General features: G+C 50.8%; 1 protein-coding gene across 24 annotated transcripts in view; it reads left to right on the top strand.

Moving 5' to 3' along the window:
• LOC102464061 (uncharacterized) overlaps positions 1-16,795 on the top strand; it is a 252,426-nt gene that overhangs the window by 95,835 nt on the left and 139,796 nt on the right. For 23 of the 24 annotated variants that reach the window (XR_016349502.1, XM_089778116.1, XM_089778115.1 and 20 more), the window contains 10 exons: positions 1,420-1,464; positions 1,811-1,846; positions 2,712-2,756; positions 4,098-4,133; positions 5,713-5,748; positions 6,265-6,297; positions 10,766-10,837; positions 11,612-11,671; positions 13,032-13,067; positions 15,357-15,437. Coding sequence is in view for 23 of the 24 variants with exons in the window: in XM_089778116.1 (XP_089634242.1) it covers positions 1,420-1,464; positions 1,811-1,846; positions 2,712-2,756; positions 4,098-4,133; positions 5,713-5,748; positions 6,265-6,297; positions 10,766-10,837; positions 11,612-11,671; positions 13,032-13,067; positions 15,357-15,437 (480 nt within the window). In the remaining variant the exon portion in view is untranslated. The remainder of the gene's footprint in view (positions 1-1,419; positions 1,465-1,810; positions 1,847-2,711; positions 2,757-4,097; positions 4,134-5,712; positions 5,749-6,264; positions 6,298-10,765; positions 10,838-11,611; positions 11,672-13,031; positions 13,068-15,356; positions 15,438-16,795) is intronic. The other variant, XM_089778127.1, reaches the window with a different exon arrangement.

The raw sequence follows: 16,795 nt of genomic DNA, 5'->3' as shown, positions 1-16,795 counted from the left end.
AGGATTCTGCAGAGCATTAACTCTGGGGCCGTGTCCAGACTCAGGGGTTTTTTCGGGAAAAGTAGCCTTTTCCCGAAAAAACTTCCCCTGCGTCCAGACTCAAGCCGCATTCTTTCGAAATTATTTCGAAAGAACGCGGCTTTTCTTTCGATGGCGGTAAACCTCGTTTCACGAGGAAGAACGCCTTCCTTCGAAAGTTCCTCTTTCGAAGGAAGGCGTTCTTCAATGTAAAGAGGCCGTCTTCGAAAGAGAGCATCCAGACTCGCTGGGTGCTCTCTTTCGAAAAAGCGGATTTCCTCTATCGAAAGATCCACCTGCTGTCTAGACGCGATCTTTCGAAAGAGGCTCTTTCGAAAGATGCTTTCGAAAGAGCCTCTTTCGAAAGAAGCCTGCAGTCTAGACATAGCCTGGGAGATGGACCGTATGGCTCGTCTAGTGAATGGAGAGCTGGCTCTCCCAAGAACTGCCCCCTCCAGGCAATATTGTGGGCTGTGCCCTGCCTGCATGTGGAAACATGCTTCTGTATGTTTATAAGAGTGCACAGGAATTATGTATGTACCCATGCACACTGCCATCTGCCAGTTGGGTTCTAACTTGGCCTTTGGGGTGATGTCTACACTACAGGGTTTTTCTGGGTGGAAAAATTCCACCGCATCCAGGGAACATGTCTTCTCTTCCGCTTATTTTTGCGGAAGAGCAGATGTGCTCTTTCAGAAGCCTTGTCTTCTTCCTCCCATGAGGAAGAAGGGGTCTTCTGAAAGAGGTTTTTCTGAACTTTGGTCCAGTGTAGATGGGCCAAATTTCGGAAAAGCCTCTTTTGAAAAACTATCGGAAAAAGGTACACAAATCACGGAGCGCAATTTGCGTACCTTTTTCCGATAGATTATTACAGTGTAGACATAGCCTGGGTGTGCACTTATATGTACATTTTTGCATGTGCAATTGCACATTTAAGAAAATAGCCGGAGTGTTTTCTCTAAGGGGACCTAGAACTATAACTATCGGCAGTTTCAATAAGCTCTGTTATTCATGCTAAAATTTGACACTTTACGCCGGGTCTTAACAAAGACTCTAGTTATCTTACCCATTACAAAGATAGCTTCCCCAATTATCACCTCTAATATCATTAGCTCACAGACATTTACCTCCCCTCCCCCCTCTCCCCCGCATCCCCCTTCTGTTCTGAAATTTGATTTGTCCTTTTCATATGTGTTCATTTTTTTAATTGTATCCTTTGGTATATATGGTTGTGACTATTTTCTTCCACTATTTGATCTGAGGAAGTGGGTCTGGCCCACGAAAGCTCATCACCTAATAAACCATCTTAGTCTTTAAAGTGTTACATAGTCCTGTATTTTGTTTAAGCTCTTACTGTGACTCTTTCTGGTCAAGAAATAACATCCATTCTCTTTTCTTTAGGGTGAACAAGGATTGCCTGGACAAGAAGGACGGGCTGGCCCCAGGGTAGGGAATCCTAATCAAAGTTTTAAAAAGTCAGTGAATGTAGAGCCTAAACGACCCAAGTAAAATGGGACCCCAACCTCAGCTGGTGTTACCGTAATACACAAAACACTGTGAGAATTAATTATTATTTGTCTTCTCTGAAACCCTCAGCTGAAGCGCAATATGCGAAGACAAAGCCCTTTGATTTTTTAAAATGAAGATAGATTTCCCTCTTGCTTTGCAAACTCCTGGCACCGGAATATCCAAAGCTCATTCTCTTGCTAAGTGCCGGCCTTTTTATGTTTGTTGATTGGAATTTCTTTGCAAATGGATCTTTGCCTTAACAAAAGCACCTTTTGTTTTCCAGGGTAAAAAAGGCCACGCAGGAGTCAAAGGGGAGAAGGTGAGAGGGGTGTCACAAGGAGGAAGGAGAAAATTTGTTCCTCTTGGTTTCTGAGGACAGGACAAGGAGTAATGGGCTTAAAGTGCAGCAAGGGAGGTTTAGATTGGACATTAGGAAAAAATTCCTAACTGTCAGGGTGGTCAAATATTGAAATAAATTGCCAAGGGAGGTGGTGGAATCTCCCTCTCTGGAGATATTTAAGAACAGGTTAGATAGACATCTGTCAGGGATGGTGTAGACGGAGCTTGGTCCTGCCTTGAGGGCGGGGGGCTGGACTCGATGAACTCTCGAGGTCCCTTCCAGTCCTATGATTCTGTGATTCTATGAACTGATAGAAATAAATGACGCTTGGACAGGAGAAGAGGTAGTATGGTATAGATTAACACTGGCATCAAGCAAAGATAAAGTGGGTGGCGTTACACTGATCTAAAACCACTGCGGTCGGCAGCAGAACTGAGCCCCATGTCTGAGTTGTCTCAGCTTGCTGACCGTGTGCTCAGTTTTCTTTTGAGGAATGTTTCCCGTGCGTATTTGTTAGTTTATAGGTTCCCCAAGGCACGTTCCTTTGCACTTTCGTTTCCTTATTAAAGCCAGGATCAAAATGAAATTGGTCATTTTTGTTAGCATTTGTAGACTTCCAGTCGCCAGGAGAAAAATAGGCTACCAACCTGCATGCTTCAGGGCCCGCACTCATTACCAGCTGGGGACAGGAAGGTATCTCTCCTGGTGAAACAGTATGGTGGCACAGAGAGGCAGTTCCTTCCTCTGCAGTTTCCAGGATCAGACATGGAACTACATGGACCATTGGGCTGCTCTGGCAACTCCTATGCACCTAATACCTCGGTGTATTTTCTCTCGCTTGCAGGGGGAACCTGGAGAAACGGGGCTGAAGGGACCTCAAGGAATTGCTGTAAGCCACTCGAGTTGTTTGACAAGCTGCTGTCCGAATGACCCTGCATGTAACAAATGGGAGCATTTTGGGATGAGACCATGACAGCGCCCACCCCTTCCAGACACTGTAGTGCCTTCAGAGCTACTGGCCAAGGCTCTGGTGAACCGTGTAGTCTCTTTGGCATCTCTGGTGCCAGAGACACCAGCTCCGGCTCTTGTTGATATGAATACCCCACTCTGCCCCTCCGGGCAAAGAGGCATTAAATTGGGCCACTTGCCTGCCAGAACGGTGCGAAAGAAACAGGGTGTTAATGAGAACGAGGCTCTTCATTCCTGTGAGTCTACAAGGGCTGCATTCGGGTTCAAGTTTTGCCCCATCCCCGTTCAGCCTGCTGGAATGGCCGATTTGAGTGTCTCGTTAGCATTTGATTTAGGGTTTCTAGTGACCGGCAGGTCTCTCTCTCACACTGACGGCCCTCAGGGGTGCCGTCTGCTCTTGTGTTCAAACGTCTTTCAGGGAAATCTCCTGAGAACAGACCGTCTAGGGAGCGTTGTGTGTGGGCCTGGATCTGGCCAGAGGGCCCCGAAGAAGAGCTACGGGATGGTGGTGTGGAAAAGTCTGGTGGTGGGGACATGGAGTGTAGCGCTTCTAGGCTGCCCTAGTCCAGAGGTCCCCACTCTTGTCATGGCTGTGCCCCCTTACTTCTGTCCACACCACACCCTCCCCCCCAGGAGCCAGGCTGGGAGCAGGGCTGTGGCTCCCAGAGTTGGGGGAAGGAGGAGGATGGGTTGATAAAGGGGTCAGGTTTAGGGGTGGGGCTAGGAGCAGGGCTGGGGTCAGGAGTGAGACCGGGCTGTGGACGTGGGCCTGCAGGTAGGTGCCTGGGACAAGGTGGGGCAGGAGCCAGGGCAGCAGTTGGGGGTGGGGCTGGAGCAGAACTGGGGGCTGAGTTGAGTGGTGCTCCCTGCCTCCAACGTTCCTCTCCTGCCCCTGGGGAGCGTGCCCCACAGTTCGGGGTCCGCTGCCCTATTCAGATCAGTTCATGCTAATTGTTGTTCCCTTCTGATGGCTGACGGGTAGCCAGTGTGCCAGGGGCTGAGGATCTCATGCCACTCCCTGCTGGCTGAGTTTTCATGTTGTTAAAATCCTCACCACGTTTAACCCGTTGGGGGCAGGTTTGGCCGAGACACCAGCAGCTGGAGGGGGCCTCTCTCGTCTAGGCCTCTCCACAGCACGGCTGTGGGACTTTGGCAGGGGGAGCTGTGACCCCTGCCGTACAGTGTGGCCCCTTTGGGACCCTGTAATTAAATGACCGCAACATTTATAACCTGTTGGAAATGTTCCTTGGCTGTATTGCAGGGCCTTCCGGGAATGGTGGGGCAGAAAGGAGACCAAGTAAGTATCACAGGAGGGAGTCACTTAGGCTATGTCTAGACTGCAGGCTTCTTTCGAAAGAGGCTCTTTCGAAAGATCACGTCTAGATTGCAGGCGGATCTTTCGAAAGAGAAATCCGCTTTTTCGAAAGAGAGCACCCAGCGAGTCTGGATGCTCTCTTTCGAAGACGGCCTCTTTACATTGAAGAACGCCTTCTTTCGAAAGAGGAGCTTTCGAAAGAAGGCGTTCTACCTCGTGAAATGAGGTTTACCGCCATCGAAAGAAAAGCCGCGTTCTTTCGAAATAATTTCGAAAGAACGCGGCTTGAGTCTGGACGCAGGGGAAGTTTTTTCGGGAAAAGGCTACTTTTCCCGAAAAAACCCCTGAGTCTGGACACGGCCTTAGATCGAGCAGCCAGGGCCGAGGACGGGAGACCGGACTTCTGACAATCAGACACCAACCTTAAACTAGTGACTGTGTTGAGTTCCCTTGGCAAGTTTCCTCGTGTCTGTGCCAAGCAGAGCAGAGGGGGACAACTGACTTTTCAGTTTGCGGGTGGCTACAACATTTTGGTTAGAAAATTCATTTAGCAAACCAAATCAGGAAAACTGCCAAAAAACTCAGCAACTGGGGAAAAAAAATCCATTTCGAGTCCAACAAAAATATTTCTGGCATTTTTAAAGGACTGAATTCACAAGCTGGGTAGCGGTGGGGGTCTCCTTTAGCCCAATGCTTAGGGGTGATCACCTGGGATGTTGGAAACCCTAGTTCAATCCCCTCTGATCCTTGTTGTGGATAGAATTTGAACTTGAGTCTCCCACCTCTCAGGTGACCGGGCCATGCGCTATTCTGCTGCAAAGCTTTCTCAGCCTTGGTCTCCTACCGCCCAGGAGAATGCCCAACCCCCAGCCACTGTGTCCATCTCGCACTCTCTTTCCCTGTGCGTCTCATTCGTCGCAGCCATCTCTCCTTACACGCCTGCTCATTGAGCCTACGGCAGACGAGCCGCATCGTTAGGGCCTGCCACACGCCTGGCTGTGAAAAACACATCCCAGCCTATGAAATCTGGTCTTTGTGCACTTCTGCTCCCTACTATACAGACTCTGTGGGGGAGGCCAGCGTTTCTCAAACTGGGGGTCCCAGCCCAATAGGGTGCTCTGGTAGGGGGGGTCACAATGCTATAGCAGGAGAGGTTGCCAGCCTGCTGCACTGCTTTTAGACCTGGGCAGCTGCAGCATGGCACGGGTTGGCTGAGAGCTTAGCTCTGAAGGCAGCATAGAAGGAGGGGTGCCAATACCCTAATCCCCCCAACTATAACACTGTGACCTCTCCTCACAGCCCGTTTTTAGGTCAGGACCCCTAGAGTGACAATGCCAGATTTAAGTAGCTGAAATCATGACATTTGCAACTTTAAACATCCTAGAACTGTGAAATGGATCAAAAGGGACAGTGAATTTGAAGCACCGTCTTAATGTTTTACTTCTGTTCTTCTGTGCCTGGGTTGGGGGCTGGCTTAAGAAACGATCCTTTAGGTTTTTTACGCATAATCGCTTTTAATTTTCTAACAATTTAACTTTACGCATTTACTCTTTCATTACAGGGAACCCAGGGCTTTCCAGGTGCTCCGGCCATGGGGGTAAGTTCTAGTAACTCGCCCTCGTACTAAACGCTGCGGCACACAGTGCACTATACAGACATGACTTGTGCTGCTTAACGCACCGCTGTACGGCAGGCAGTGTGAAAAGCTAAAGAGCTAGGGAAGTCGTGTCTTACTGACCTGCCTGTTCACGCTCACTGTTCAACTCCTGGGTATTCCTCAGTGGCACAGACTTGGGAAAATCAGTCTCCTGGGTGATGGAATTTCGAATACCAGTTCCAAATTAGTCTCAGATGGGCTGATTTTTGGATCAGGACTATCGTCCTCTCCGGTGTTGGCGACGGGACAGGAGTCGGCTTTTGCCATTAAATCACAGGCCGCAAGTGCCTATGGGATAATAGAGGTGGGTGGAGCTTATTCTGATTTGGAACTTGGCTTGTGTCCCCGCCTCCTCTCCCCATAAAATTCAGTGTCACGTGATCTGAATAGCCACTTGTGGCAGGGAAGCCATCCCGCCACATAACGGGACACTTACGTGGCTTCCTTTTCTCCTAGGTTGTTGGACCACCAGGCAAGAAGGGCGCTAGAGTGAGTTCATTCGGCAGTCCTGTGTTCAGCCTGCACGCGACCTTTGTCTTAGAAGGCTCGGGCTTAGGACCATGTTACTCCCTGAGATCCCTGGGATAGACAGAGACCCGGCCTCAAGAAATGAGGGACCTTGAGTGGAACATCAGAACGGCCAGACTGGGTCAGGCCAGTGGCGCATTTAGCCAGTGTCCTGTTGCTGAGAGTGGCCCCTGGCAGGTGCTTCAGAGGGGCTGAACAGAACAGGGAAATCATTCAGTGATCTATCTTCTGGCATCCAGTTCCAGCTTCTGGCAATTGGGGTGGAGGGACACCCAAAGCATGGAGCTGTGATCCTGACCTTCTTGGCTAATAGCCATTGAGGGACCTGTCCTCCATGAATTATTCAATTCTTTTTTGATCCCAGTTATATTGGCCTTCACAACATCCCCTGGCAGTGAGTTCCACAGGTTGGCTGTGTATTGGGTGAAGAAGGACTTCCCTATGTTTGCTTCAGACTTAGTCTATTCACGTCATTGGGTGATCCTTTGTTTTGTGTGTTATGTCGAAGTTAATAACCACTTTCTTATTCTCTTTTCCCCACACCGTTCATCATTTTACAGACTTGCAGCATGTCCCCTCTTTTGTCTCTTTTCTAAGCTGAACTGTCCCTCTCTTATTAATCACTTCTCATCTGGAAGCTGTTTTCAAAGTGTGGGTGTAGTGACACACGATCAGCAACAATGATTCTGCCCATTAATCTGTCGTTGTGTATATACAAGCAAATGTAATCCCCTGCATAACATCTCGATATATAGTAGGTGTAAATTTGCTTCCAGCCATTCTGTTTCCAGGGTCAGCTTATGGAAAAGGCTTAGATTTTGGACGACTAATTAAGGACATTAAGAAAGTACACATCCAGTGCCCGAGACAGAATCTGGACTCTGGTTAGCATGGCAAGATGTTGACATTGCTAGAGTAAACTCAGTTTCCAAAATCCAGGGTTTCCTTGGAGGTGGAAGAGACCTCTTGCTGTGTTATCCAGGGCTTGACAACAGGATTGATTTAATTTCCTTTTTCCCCCACACCCTTATGGATGTGTCTGACCCGGAATATTCTAACACCAGTTCTTCCCTTAAGAGTTCATTGCCAGACACAGAACTACAGGACTTATGCTACATCATCCCTGCAGCAGCCCTCCTGGCTAGTTCTGCCTTTCTTGACTAAGGCCAGGTCTACACTGCAGGGGAGGGGAGGTTGGCTTAAGGTACCCAACTCTGGTTATGTAAATAACATAGCTGGAGTCGATGTACTTTAAGCCGAGCTTGGCACTGTCTCCACAGTGGGAGGTCGATGGAAGACCACTCCTGTTGACTTCCCTTACTCCTTACAACAGTGGGGAGTACCGATGGGGGTGTCCTCAGTGCTCGATTTAGCGGGTCTTTACTAGACCCACTAAATTGATCTCTGGAAGATCGATCGCCAGAGTGTTGATCCTTCGATAAGTGAAGATGTGGCCTAAGGAGCCGAATATGTCACTCAGCTCCCCTTTTCAACAGAACAAGCTACTCCTTTTCTTTTCTTCAGACAGGAGCATGCCCGATGCCAATTTTTCTCCAGCTGTTTCCATTCTGTGGGACACTCCTATAAGAGATTAACTTAGGATGCTAGGAATTATTAGGAAAGGGATAGAAAATAAGACCCAGCATATCTTACTGCCCCTGTATAAAACTATGATACGCCCACATCTTGAATACTGTGTACAGATGTGGTCTCCTCACCTCAAAAAAGATATTTTGGCCTTGGAAAGGGTTCAGAAAAGGGCAACTAAAATGATTAGGGGTTTGGAACGGGTCCCATATGAGGAGAGGTTAAAGCGACTGGGACTTTTCAGTTTAGAAAAGAGGAGACTGAGGGGGGATATGATAGAGGTCTATAAAATCATGAGTGGTGTGGAGAGGGCAGATAAAGAAAAGGTATTTATTAGTTCCCTAAATAGAAGAACTAGAGGACACCAAATGAAATTAATGGGGAGCAGGTTTAAAACTAATAAAAGAAAGTTCTTCTTCACACAGCGTGTAGTCAACCTGTGGAACTCCTTGCCAGAGGAGGCTGTGAAGGCTAGGACTATAATAGAGTTTAAAGAGAAGCTAGATAATTTCATGGAGGTTAGGTCCATAAAAGGCTATTAGCGAGGGGATAAAATGGTGTCCTTGGCCTTTGTTTGTCAGAGGCTGGAGAGGGATGGCAGGAGACAAATCGCTTGATCATTGTCTTTGGTCCACCCTCCCTGGGGCACCTGGTGCTGGCCGCTGTCGGTAGACAGGATACTGGGCTAGATGGACCTTTGGTCTGACCCAGTATGGCCGTTCTTATGTTCTTATGTTCTAACCCTCTCATGAGACCCACCTCTGCTTGTGGGACTTAGCAAATGCCCCTTTGGCAGCTGCTTGGGTTTTAAAATATTTCATTCCATTCTGTGAGTGATGGAAAAGGGTTGAGGTCTGCAAAGTCCTTAGGCCTTCCCCTTGCCTCAGATTTATCAGACCGGTTGTCATTCTTGTTGGTGAAATACCAGTCTCTTTTGAAACTTCCTAGCATACAACTCCTGGGCTAGGTTCTCATCACATTTAGACAAGTGTGAATTAGGAGTCACTCCAATGGAGTTAAACGAATGTAAGCGAGAGTAAAGTCCTGCTAACGCTTTGAATTCCTTCCCCATTTTCACAGTGAAGAATATTATTTTCAGAGCCACAGACTCCATGAAATCCCCTAGGGTATGTCTACACTACCCCCCTAGTTCGAACTAGCGGGGTAATGTATGCATACCGAACTTGCTAATGAAGCCCGGGATTTGAATTTCCCGGGCTTCATTAGCATAAAGCCGGCGCTGCCATTTTTAAAAGCCGGCTAGTGCGAACCCCGTGCCGCGTTCCACGAGCCGTACAGATAGTTCGGAATAGCTTGCTAGTCCAAACTATCTAGCCCGTGCCGCGTGTAGCCGCGCGGCACGGGGTTCGCACTAGCCGGCTTTTAAAAATGGCGGCCCCGGCTTTATGCTAATGAAGCCCGGGAAATTCAAATCCCGGGCTTCATTAGCAAGTTCGGTATGCATACATTACCCCCCTAGTTCGAACTAGGGGGGTAGTGTAGACATACCCCTAGAGACTTACAATAGATATTGATTTTACATAGTAGGCACCCAGTTATAGTGACGGGCAGCAGGATTAAACCCTAAGGCCAGGTCTACAGGAGACCCAGCATCCTGGCTTAAGATACGTAACATCAGCTTCAAGTTTGGTGGTGTCCTCACAATGGGTTTGCTCCCATCTGCTTCCCTTACCCCCTCGCTAAAGGAGGAGTACCAGATGCTAGCGGGGGGAGTCCTCTGAGCTCGATTTAGCGAGTCTTAACAAGACTCGCTAAATCAAACTCCAGAAGAGCGATTGTGGGAGCGGTGATCTTCCTTTTAGTGGAGTCAAGGCCTGAGAGAGATGTGTCAATGCCTCAACGAAATCAGTCTTCAAAGTGGATTGAAAACTGTGAACCATAAATTGCATGGATTCCAGTAGCCACTCAGGAAGGGTGAGCCTCGGCTAGGAGACCTTACTAACTTTCTGACTTCATAGAACACTAGAACCAGAAGGGACGGCAAGAAGTCATCGAGTCCAGTCCCCTGCCCTCACAGTAGGACCAAGCACTGTCTAGATCATCCCTGACAGGTGTCTGTCTAATTAGGGTTACCATATTTGAACTTTTAAAAAAGAGGACACTCCTGAGAGGGAGTGTATCAGTATCTACCAACTCACGTTGTATTAATGTGTTACATTTATATATATAACATATTAATACAATGTGAGTTGGTAGATACTGATACAGATACATTCCCTCTCAGGAGTGTCCTCTTTTTTGAAAATTCAAATATGGAAATCCTAAACCTGCTCTTAAATATCTCCAGTGATGAAGATTCCACAACTTCACTAGGCAACTTATTCCAGTGTTTAACCACCCTGACAGGCAGAACTTTTTTCCTATGTCCAAACTAAAAATCCCTTGCTGCAATTTAAGCCTGTTGCTTCTTGTCCTATCCTCAGAGACCAAGGAGAACAATTTTTCTCCCTCCTTCTTATAACACCCTTGAAAACCGCTATCATGTCCCCTCTCAGTCTTCTCTTTTCCAAACTAAACAAGCCCAATTCCTTCAGCCTTCCCTCATAGCTCATGTTTTCTAGACCTTGAATCTTTTTTGTTGCTCTTCTCCGGACCTTCTCCAATTTCTCCACATCTTTCTTGAAATGTGGTGCCCAGAACGGGACACAATTCTCCAATTGAGCCATAATCAGTACAGAGTAGAGTGGAAGAAGGACTTCTTGTGTATTGCTCCCAACACTCCTGTTAATGCATCCCAGAATCATATTTGCCTTTTTTTTTTGCAATAGTGTCACACTGCTTGTCCACTATGACCCCTAAATCCCAAATTCTTCCCACGTAGGGGGATATTGGGCCACTCGGCCCCCCAGGACCACAGGGAGACAAAGGGAAACAAGGAGAGAAAGGAGAGAAGGTAAAGCCATGCTTGCAGCTCTGGAAACTTTCAGTTCCTTCGTTGATTCATATTTGTATCTTGTGGATCTTCTCATCAAGCCAAACTGAGGGGCACGGTCCGTGTATGGCAGCCCATGTTTGGCACACTGAGGCTACGTCTACACAGCTTCCCTCTTCTGCAAAAGCCTATGCCAATGAAGTGTGGATTAGCATATTGCCACGCTTCATTTGCATAATTAATTGGGAGCCGTTTTTGCACAAAAAGGAGCCATTTACACAGGCGCCTTTTTGCACAAACCCCCCTCTTGCACAAGAGCCGTTCTTCCTCATATTTTCAGGAAAAACGGCTCTTGCGCAAAAACCTCTTGCACAAAAACGGCTCCTAATGAATTATGCAAACGGAGCGCAGCAATATGCTAATCTGCACTTCATTTGCATAGGCTTTTGCGGAAGAGGGAAGCTGTGTAGACGCAGCCTGAGGCTACAGGCTTTGAGACAGGTGCCTTGTAAGGAGCGAGGCCTGAATTGGAAGCAGTTCAGCCTTGGCCCCCAGAGGCGGCCAGTTCATTGTGGCTGCCCCTGGAGGATACTAGCCAAGCGAACCGGCTCCTCCTGAAATCCCGCATGCTGGCCGCCGAGCCCAGGGCTGCGTTTCGGCATGCCACTGAGTGCGGGTGGGAGAGACGTCTCGTCTCCGGGAGGCAGGAGAACAGAAGAGCCCCCACTCCCCGGTATTGCTGGTAGCACGGTGACCGTGATGAACTTGTGTTCATTGATGTCTCCCTCCCGGCAGGGAAGTCCCGGTTTCGGCATTCCAGGGCAAGCGGGACTGAAGGGCGACATGGGCGAAAGGGTGAGTGGGGCCCGGGGAGCCGAGCGGGGGAAGGACGAACACAAGAGACGCCGAGCTCAATTCTGAACCGTTAGTTCTGGGCGGCTGCAGTGAAATCTCTGCGACCTCAGCGAGGCGGCAGGAGAGCGAAATCTGGCCTCTCCCCGGCCTCCATCCATCCACTGGCTGCGCCTCAGCCCCTCCTGCTCTCTGCCTGTGGCACACGGCCGTTCGCTGTCCTCCGGGCAGGCCCACCGGCAGGGGTGGGAAAAGAGGGCAGTTGCCTTGGGGCTCAGTGAGTTAAAGGGGCCCAGGACTCCGGTGGCTGCTGTTGCCACGGCAGCACCCAGAGCACCGAGTCCTTAAAATGGCTGCCAGAGCACCACGTGTTGTGCTCTACCGGCTCTTAGGGCTGTCTGGGGAGGCGGGGGTGTCACACTGCAGGCAGAGGGGTGTCACACTGGGGAGAGAGGGGCCACACTTCTGCCCCGAAAGTGCACGAAAGGCCAGCTGCCCTAAGCCCCGCCCCTTCTGCCTGAGGCTCCACCCCTTCTGCCTGAGGCTCCACCCCTTCTTCCTGTGGCTCCTCCCCATTCCAGGGGCCTGGAGTGGCTGCTGGCTCCCCTGGCTGTTGAGCTGGGTGTGGGGATGGCTGAGTGGTGGCCTGGGATTTATACAAGAGGTCAGACAAGGTGCTCAGGTCAGGTCCCTTCTGGCCTGAAGCTCCAGGACTCTGGCTGTTGTGGAGCCCAGCAATGCGAGGATCCGAGCTCTTGCGATGGACACGACACGCTCTCTCCTTCCCCGCATCCCGGCACGTTAGCCCAGCCGCGGACAGAGCGCAAGCAAAGAGCAGGGAGCCGCACAGCTTGAAGGGGTGCAAAGGGCAGCCTAGGACAGCTTAGTGCGGCTTCCAACGGCTCAGCCAAGGAAGCTGCCGCGTCGGCTCACCGGGCAGACCCCAAGTGTCCCTCTGTGTGCTGGCCTCTGCAGTTCACAGACATGCCCGCCCATGCCGTAGAATGGCCATTTTAGGGCCAGGCCTCCAAACAACAGACTCAGGCCACGTAAAAACATCGTGACTCATTTCCGAGAGCCCAAACTGCAGCCCTTTCCAGGGGCCCTATTGTCAGAGCGCCGGCGCTCGGCACTTTCCAACACACCCTTCCCTGTGTCTCAGGCTGGCTGCCCGAAATCACCATCCACCCCTGCAACTTTTGGCTGTGGGGCCGTGTTCCCAGCCCGTGCCAGGGTGTCCGGGAATCACGTGCGGGCGTTTTCTCTGCGGCGGACTGGCCTTGGCTAGGACTGGGAGATCCGATCTAAAGGGCATTGCATCTATTGTTCTTGCCAAATGACTGATAGTTTGATTTCTCCACAGGGGAACATAGGGTTGTCCGGCAAACCTGGCCAAATGGTGAGTGAGCACAGCCAAGCAAACTCACCGCTGCGGCGTGTACCCCCCAAGTAGACTGCGCTCAGTTGGGACTGGCAGTGGAAAAGGGGATGCTGTGACAGTCCCACTAGTCACGGGAGGCTGCCAGGACTGGAGGGACTTTGAGGCAAATGGAGGCTCAGCCGGCATTTCCATGCGGCAAAGCAGGGGCCCTGCACATTGCAAAACAGGCTGAAGCTGCCTCTTTGCTCTCTCGTCTTGTCTAACCCCAACATGGCCGTAGGAGAGTGTATAGGCCAGTGGACAAGGGCCTGGAAAATAACCTAGGCACAGCATTTGGCCCAGGTTCAGCGCTGAGTCACACTGCTTTCAGAGGGAGGTAGCCACTTAAGTCTTCTGTCAGTCGGGGCCCTGCTTAACTTATCTCCTGGGACAGACCTAGACTTTGCTGAAGAAGGATGTTGTTTTGGGAGACTGTTCCTCCCCCAAACATAGCACGACCACTGTCGGCTGCGTTGGGGCAGGGGTGCTCGGGGGAGGGCGCCCCTACGTGCTTGGGGGATGTAGGCCAGAACTGCGAAGAAGGCTCACAAGGGTGAGGACACTCAATGTGGTGGAGAAGTGGGGGAGCCAGCGGTGGAGGGTGTTGGGGTGAGGAAGGGCGTTGTTAGCGCTGCGGAGAGCTGTTACAGCTGCTTTGATGCCAGCTGCCCTCGCCCAGAGTGCACGGCACTGATTCAAGGCTACAGGTTCGGTTCTGTGGCAAAAGCCCGGCCAAGCGCCTATTATCGGCAAAGCGTGGTACTGGCGGCCTGCCTCCGTGGACACAGGTACATTCGCTCACATATGCCTGTGACAATGGGCCCAGCTCTGTCAGGACACCAGGGGCCTTCCACCTCAGCGAGCACAACTGCCCGTCCTGTAACTTCCCCTTGGATGTTGTTCGCTAGCACCTTTCTCCTGGCACCTGCCAGTTTGAGCCAAATTTCCTCGTTACCCTGCCATTCCCTCCTCCTCTTCCGAGGGGCTGACGTGTTCTTGTCCTGTCCCTGCAGAATGTGCCCACACAGTTGCCGTGTGTTTCTGTGGAGGCCTTTCCAGTCAGCAGTGTGCTAACTTACTTCCCACCTGGGGCCAGCGCCGGGCCTAGTCCAGTTCACAGCCTTTGGTTCATCCTATTAAAGATGCGTCGGGCTGCAGCACGGCCTGCCACAGTGTCAGGGGGGTGGGCAGTGGAAGAACGAATGTAGAATTCCTCTTTTACAAACCTTATGCGGGGGAAATATTTCCATGCCAAATAGCACGAGCTGGGCCCGTTGCACATCCCTTGGCAGAGCTGCCATAGGAGTGAGAGACATCCTAGACCAGCGGTTTTCAAACTTTTTCCCCATGACCCAGTTGAAGGAAATGGTTAATGCCCCCAACCCAACAGAATTTGACTAGTGTGTGGGCTCTGGGGTGGGGCTGAGGATGAGAGCGTGAGAATCCCAGGGCTGGAAGAGACCTCAGGAGTCATCCAGTCCAGCCCCCTGCCCAAAGCAGGACCAACCGCAACTCAATCGTCCCAGCCAGGGCTTGGTCAAGCCGGGACTTGAAAACCTCTAGGGATGGAGATTCCATCATCTCCCTAGAGAACCCTCCCAGTGCTTCCCCGCCCTCCTAGGGAAATCGTTTTGGAGTGTAGGAGGGGACTCTGGCTTTGGGGGGGGGGGTCAGGTCTGGGGCAGGAGGGGGTTGCCTTGAGCGAGGGGTTTACCTTGAGCAGCTCCCAGTCAGCGGTGCGCTACTGGCCACTTCTGAAGCGCTGCACAGTCTGTGGTGCCAGGACTTGAAAGAAATCTGCCTTGCCACCCCCTCTGGTCACCCTGCAGCAATGAGATGCAGCATCTGGCATTCCACAACCCAGTACTCCAACTGCGGCTCTCCCGCCCTGAAAGTGCGGCTCGCAAAGTGCTTGTGAAGCCGCTCCTGTGCCCCTGAAAACGGCTCCTGGCTCCCTGTGCGCACTGGCTCTCTGTGCCATCTGGCACGGCCATTCAAAATGACAGAGCCTGATGTGGTGTGGCCAAAAAGCCTTTAATCACATTTCTTCAAGGGGCAGTTCCTTTTTTTTTTTTTTTCCTGTTCGACAAATTTTCCTCCCTGGCTTTTTGCGCTATATGCACAACTATTTTGGCTCTTTGCCTGTAACAGTTTAGCCACCCCTGCAGTACTGGTTCACAACCCCTGGCCTGCAAGCCACTGGCCTAGAGCACAGGGATATGCAATACAGGTGAAGAAAGCAACTGTTGTGTTCATTGTTTTCTCCAGGGGGAAATGGGTCCGAAGGGAGAGAAGGGTGAACCAGGAATACCTGGGAAACCAGGAGAGACTGGACTAAGAGGTAAAGATGTAAGTAGAAGCGAACGGTCCTGTAAGACCAGTTACATCAGTACGGCTTGCAGGACTGCACCACTTTCTGAAACCCGAGAAGGAAAAAGAGGATTCTAAATGCAAAAGGGTTCCTTTTACCATCTGGAAGGAACTGGTGGGTGTCAGTCTAGTTTGGGGCCCCGGGAGATGGGAGCCTGCTATTGTTAGGTGACCTGGCTCAGTCGGTGAGCTGTGGAGATGGTGTGAAATGAAGCAATGAGGGTGTGTTCCGGACATTCCAGACCTTGTCTCCGGCTCTTTCACGGCAGCAGTGCCCTGCCTGTAGTATGTGTGTGGCGACGCCTGGCCGACGTGTCACCAAGTTACCACAATTTGCCGCCGCCCCAAGGCATGGGATCAAGACGCACCCGTGGGAGGCCATTTTCGGGTACCTGGGATATTTTGCGGGACGTGGGGTTGCTCCCTTGGAGCTGAGGCAGGCAGCCACTCGAGAGTGTTTTGTGACAAGCCTCCGATACGACTCTCCTTTGGGTCAAGGAGTTTGCCCGTTCAAGAGCCTTTCCGTCATTGGAGTCCCAATCACATTGTGCTGCAGCCGAGTAAAGCCCACGCACCCCTGGACGCTGCTGATCCATGAAGGAAAGGGGTCAAGGAAAAAGCCCTGATCCTTATCTCAGGTTACACTAGTGCAGCCGTCCTTATCATAGAATCATAGAATCATAGGACTGGAAGGGACCTCGAGAGGTCATCGAGTCCAGCCCCCCCGCCCTCAAGGCAGGACCAAGCTCCGTCTACACCATCCCTGACAGATGTCTATCTAACCTGTTCTTAAATATCTCCAGAGAGGGAGATTCCACCACCTCCCTTGGCAATTTATTCCAATATTTGACCACCCTGACAGTTAGGAATTTTTTCCTAATGTCCAATCTAAACCTCCCCTGCTGCACTTTAAGCCCATTACTCCTTGTCCTGTCCTCAGAAACCAAGAGGAACAAATTTTCTCCTTCCTCCTTGTGACACCCTTTTAGATATTTGAAAACCGCTATCATGTCCCCCCTTAATCTTCTTTTTTCCAAACTAAACAAGCCCAGTTCATGAAGCCTGGCTTCATAGGTCATGTTCTCTAAACCTTTAATCATTCTTGTCGCTCTTCTCTGTACCCTTTCCAATTTCTCCACATCTTTCTTAAACCAGGGGTGGGGAACCTCAGGCCCAGGGGTCGGATGTGGCCCCTGGCTTGCCTGGATCCGGACCCCAAGGCTCACCAGCCACCCACCTGCAGGGCTGGAGCACACAAAATCTACCGGCCTGGGCCCCTCTAGTCTCTGGTGTGCGAGGGGAATGGGGGGTCTTTCTCCTTTTTACTTGTGTGCGGC

This window comes from Pelodiscus sinensis, chromosome 1 (genome assembly GCF_052426305.1).
Source record: "Pelodiscus sinensis isolate ZL-2025 chromosome 1, ASM5242630v1, whole genome shotgun sequence".
NCBI classification, from domain to species: Eukaryota; Metazoa; Chordata; order Testudines; family Trionychidae; genus Pelodiscus; species Pelodiscus sinensis.
The sequence above is the reverse complement of the archived record's forward strand: the minus strand, read 5'-3'. Positions and strand labels throughout refer to the sequence as shown.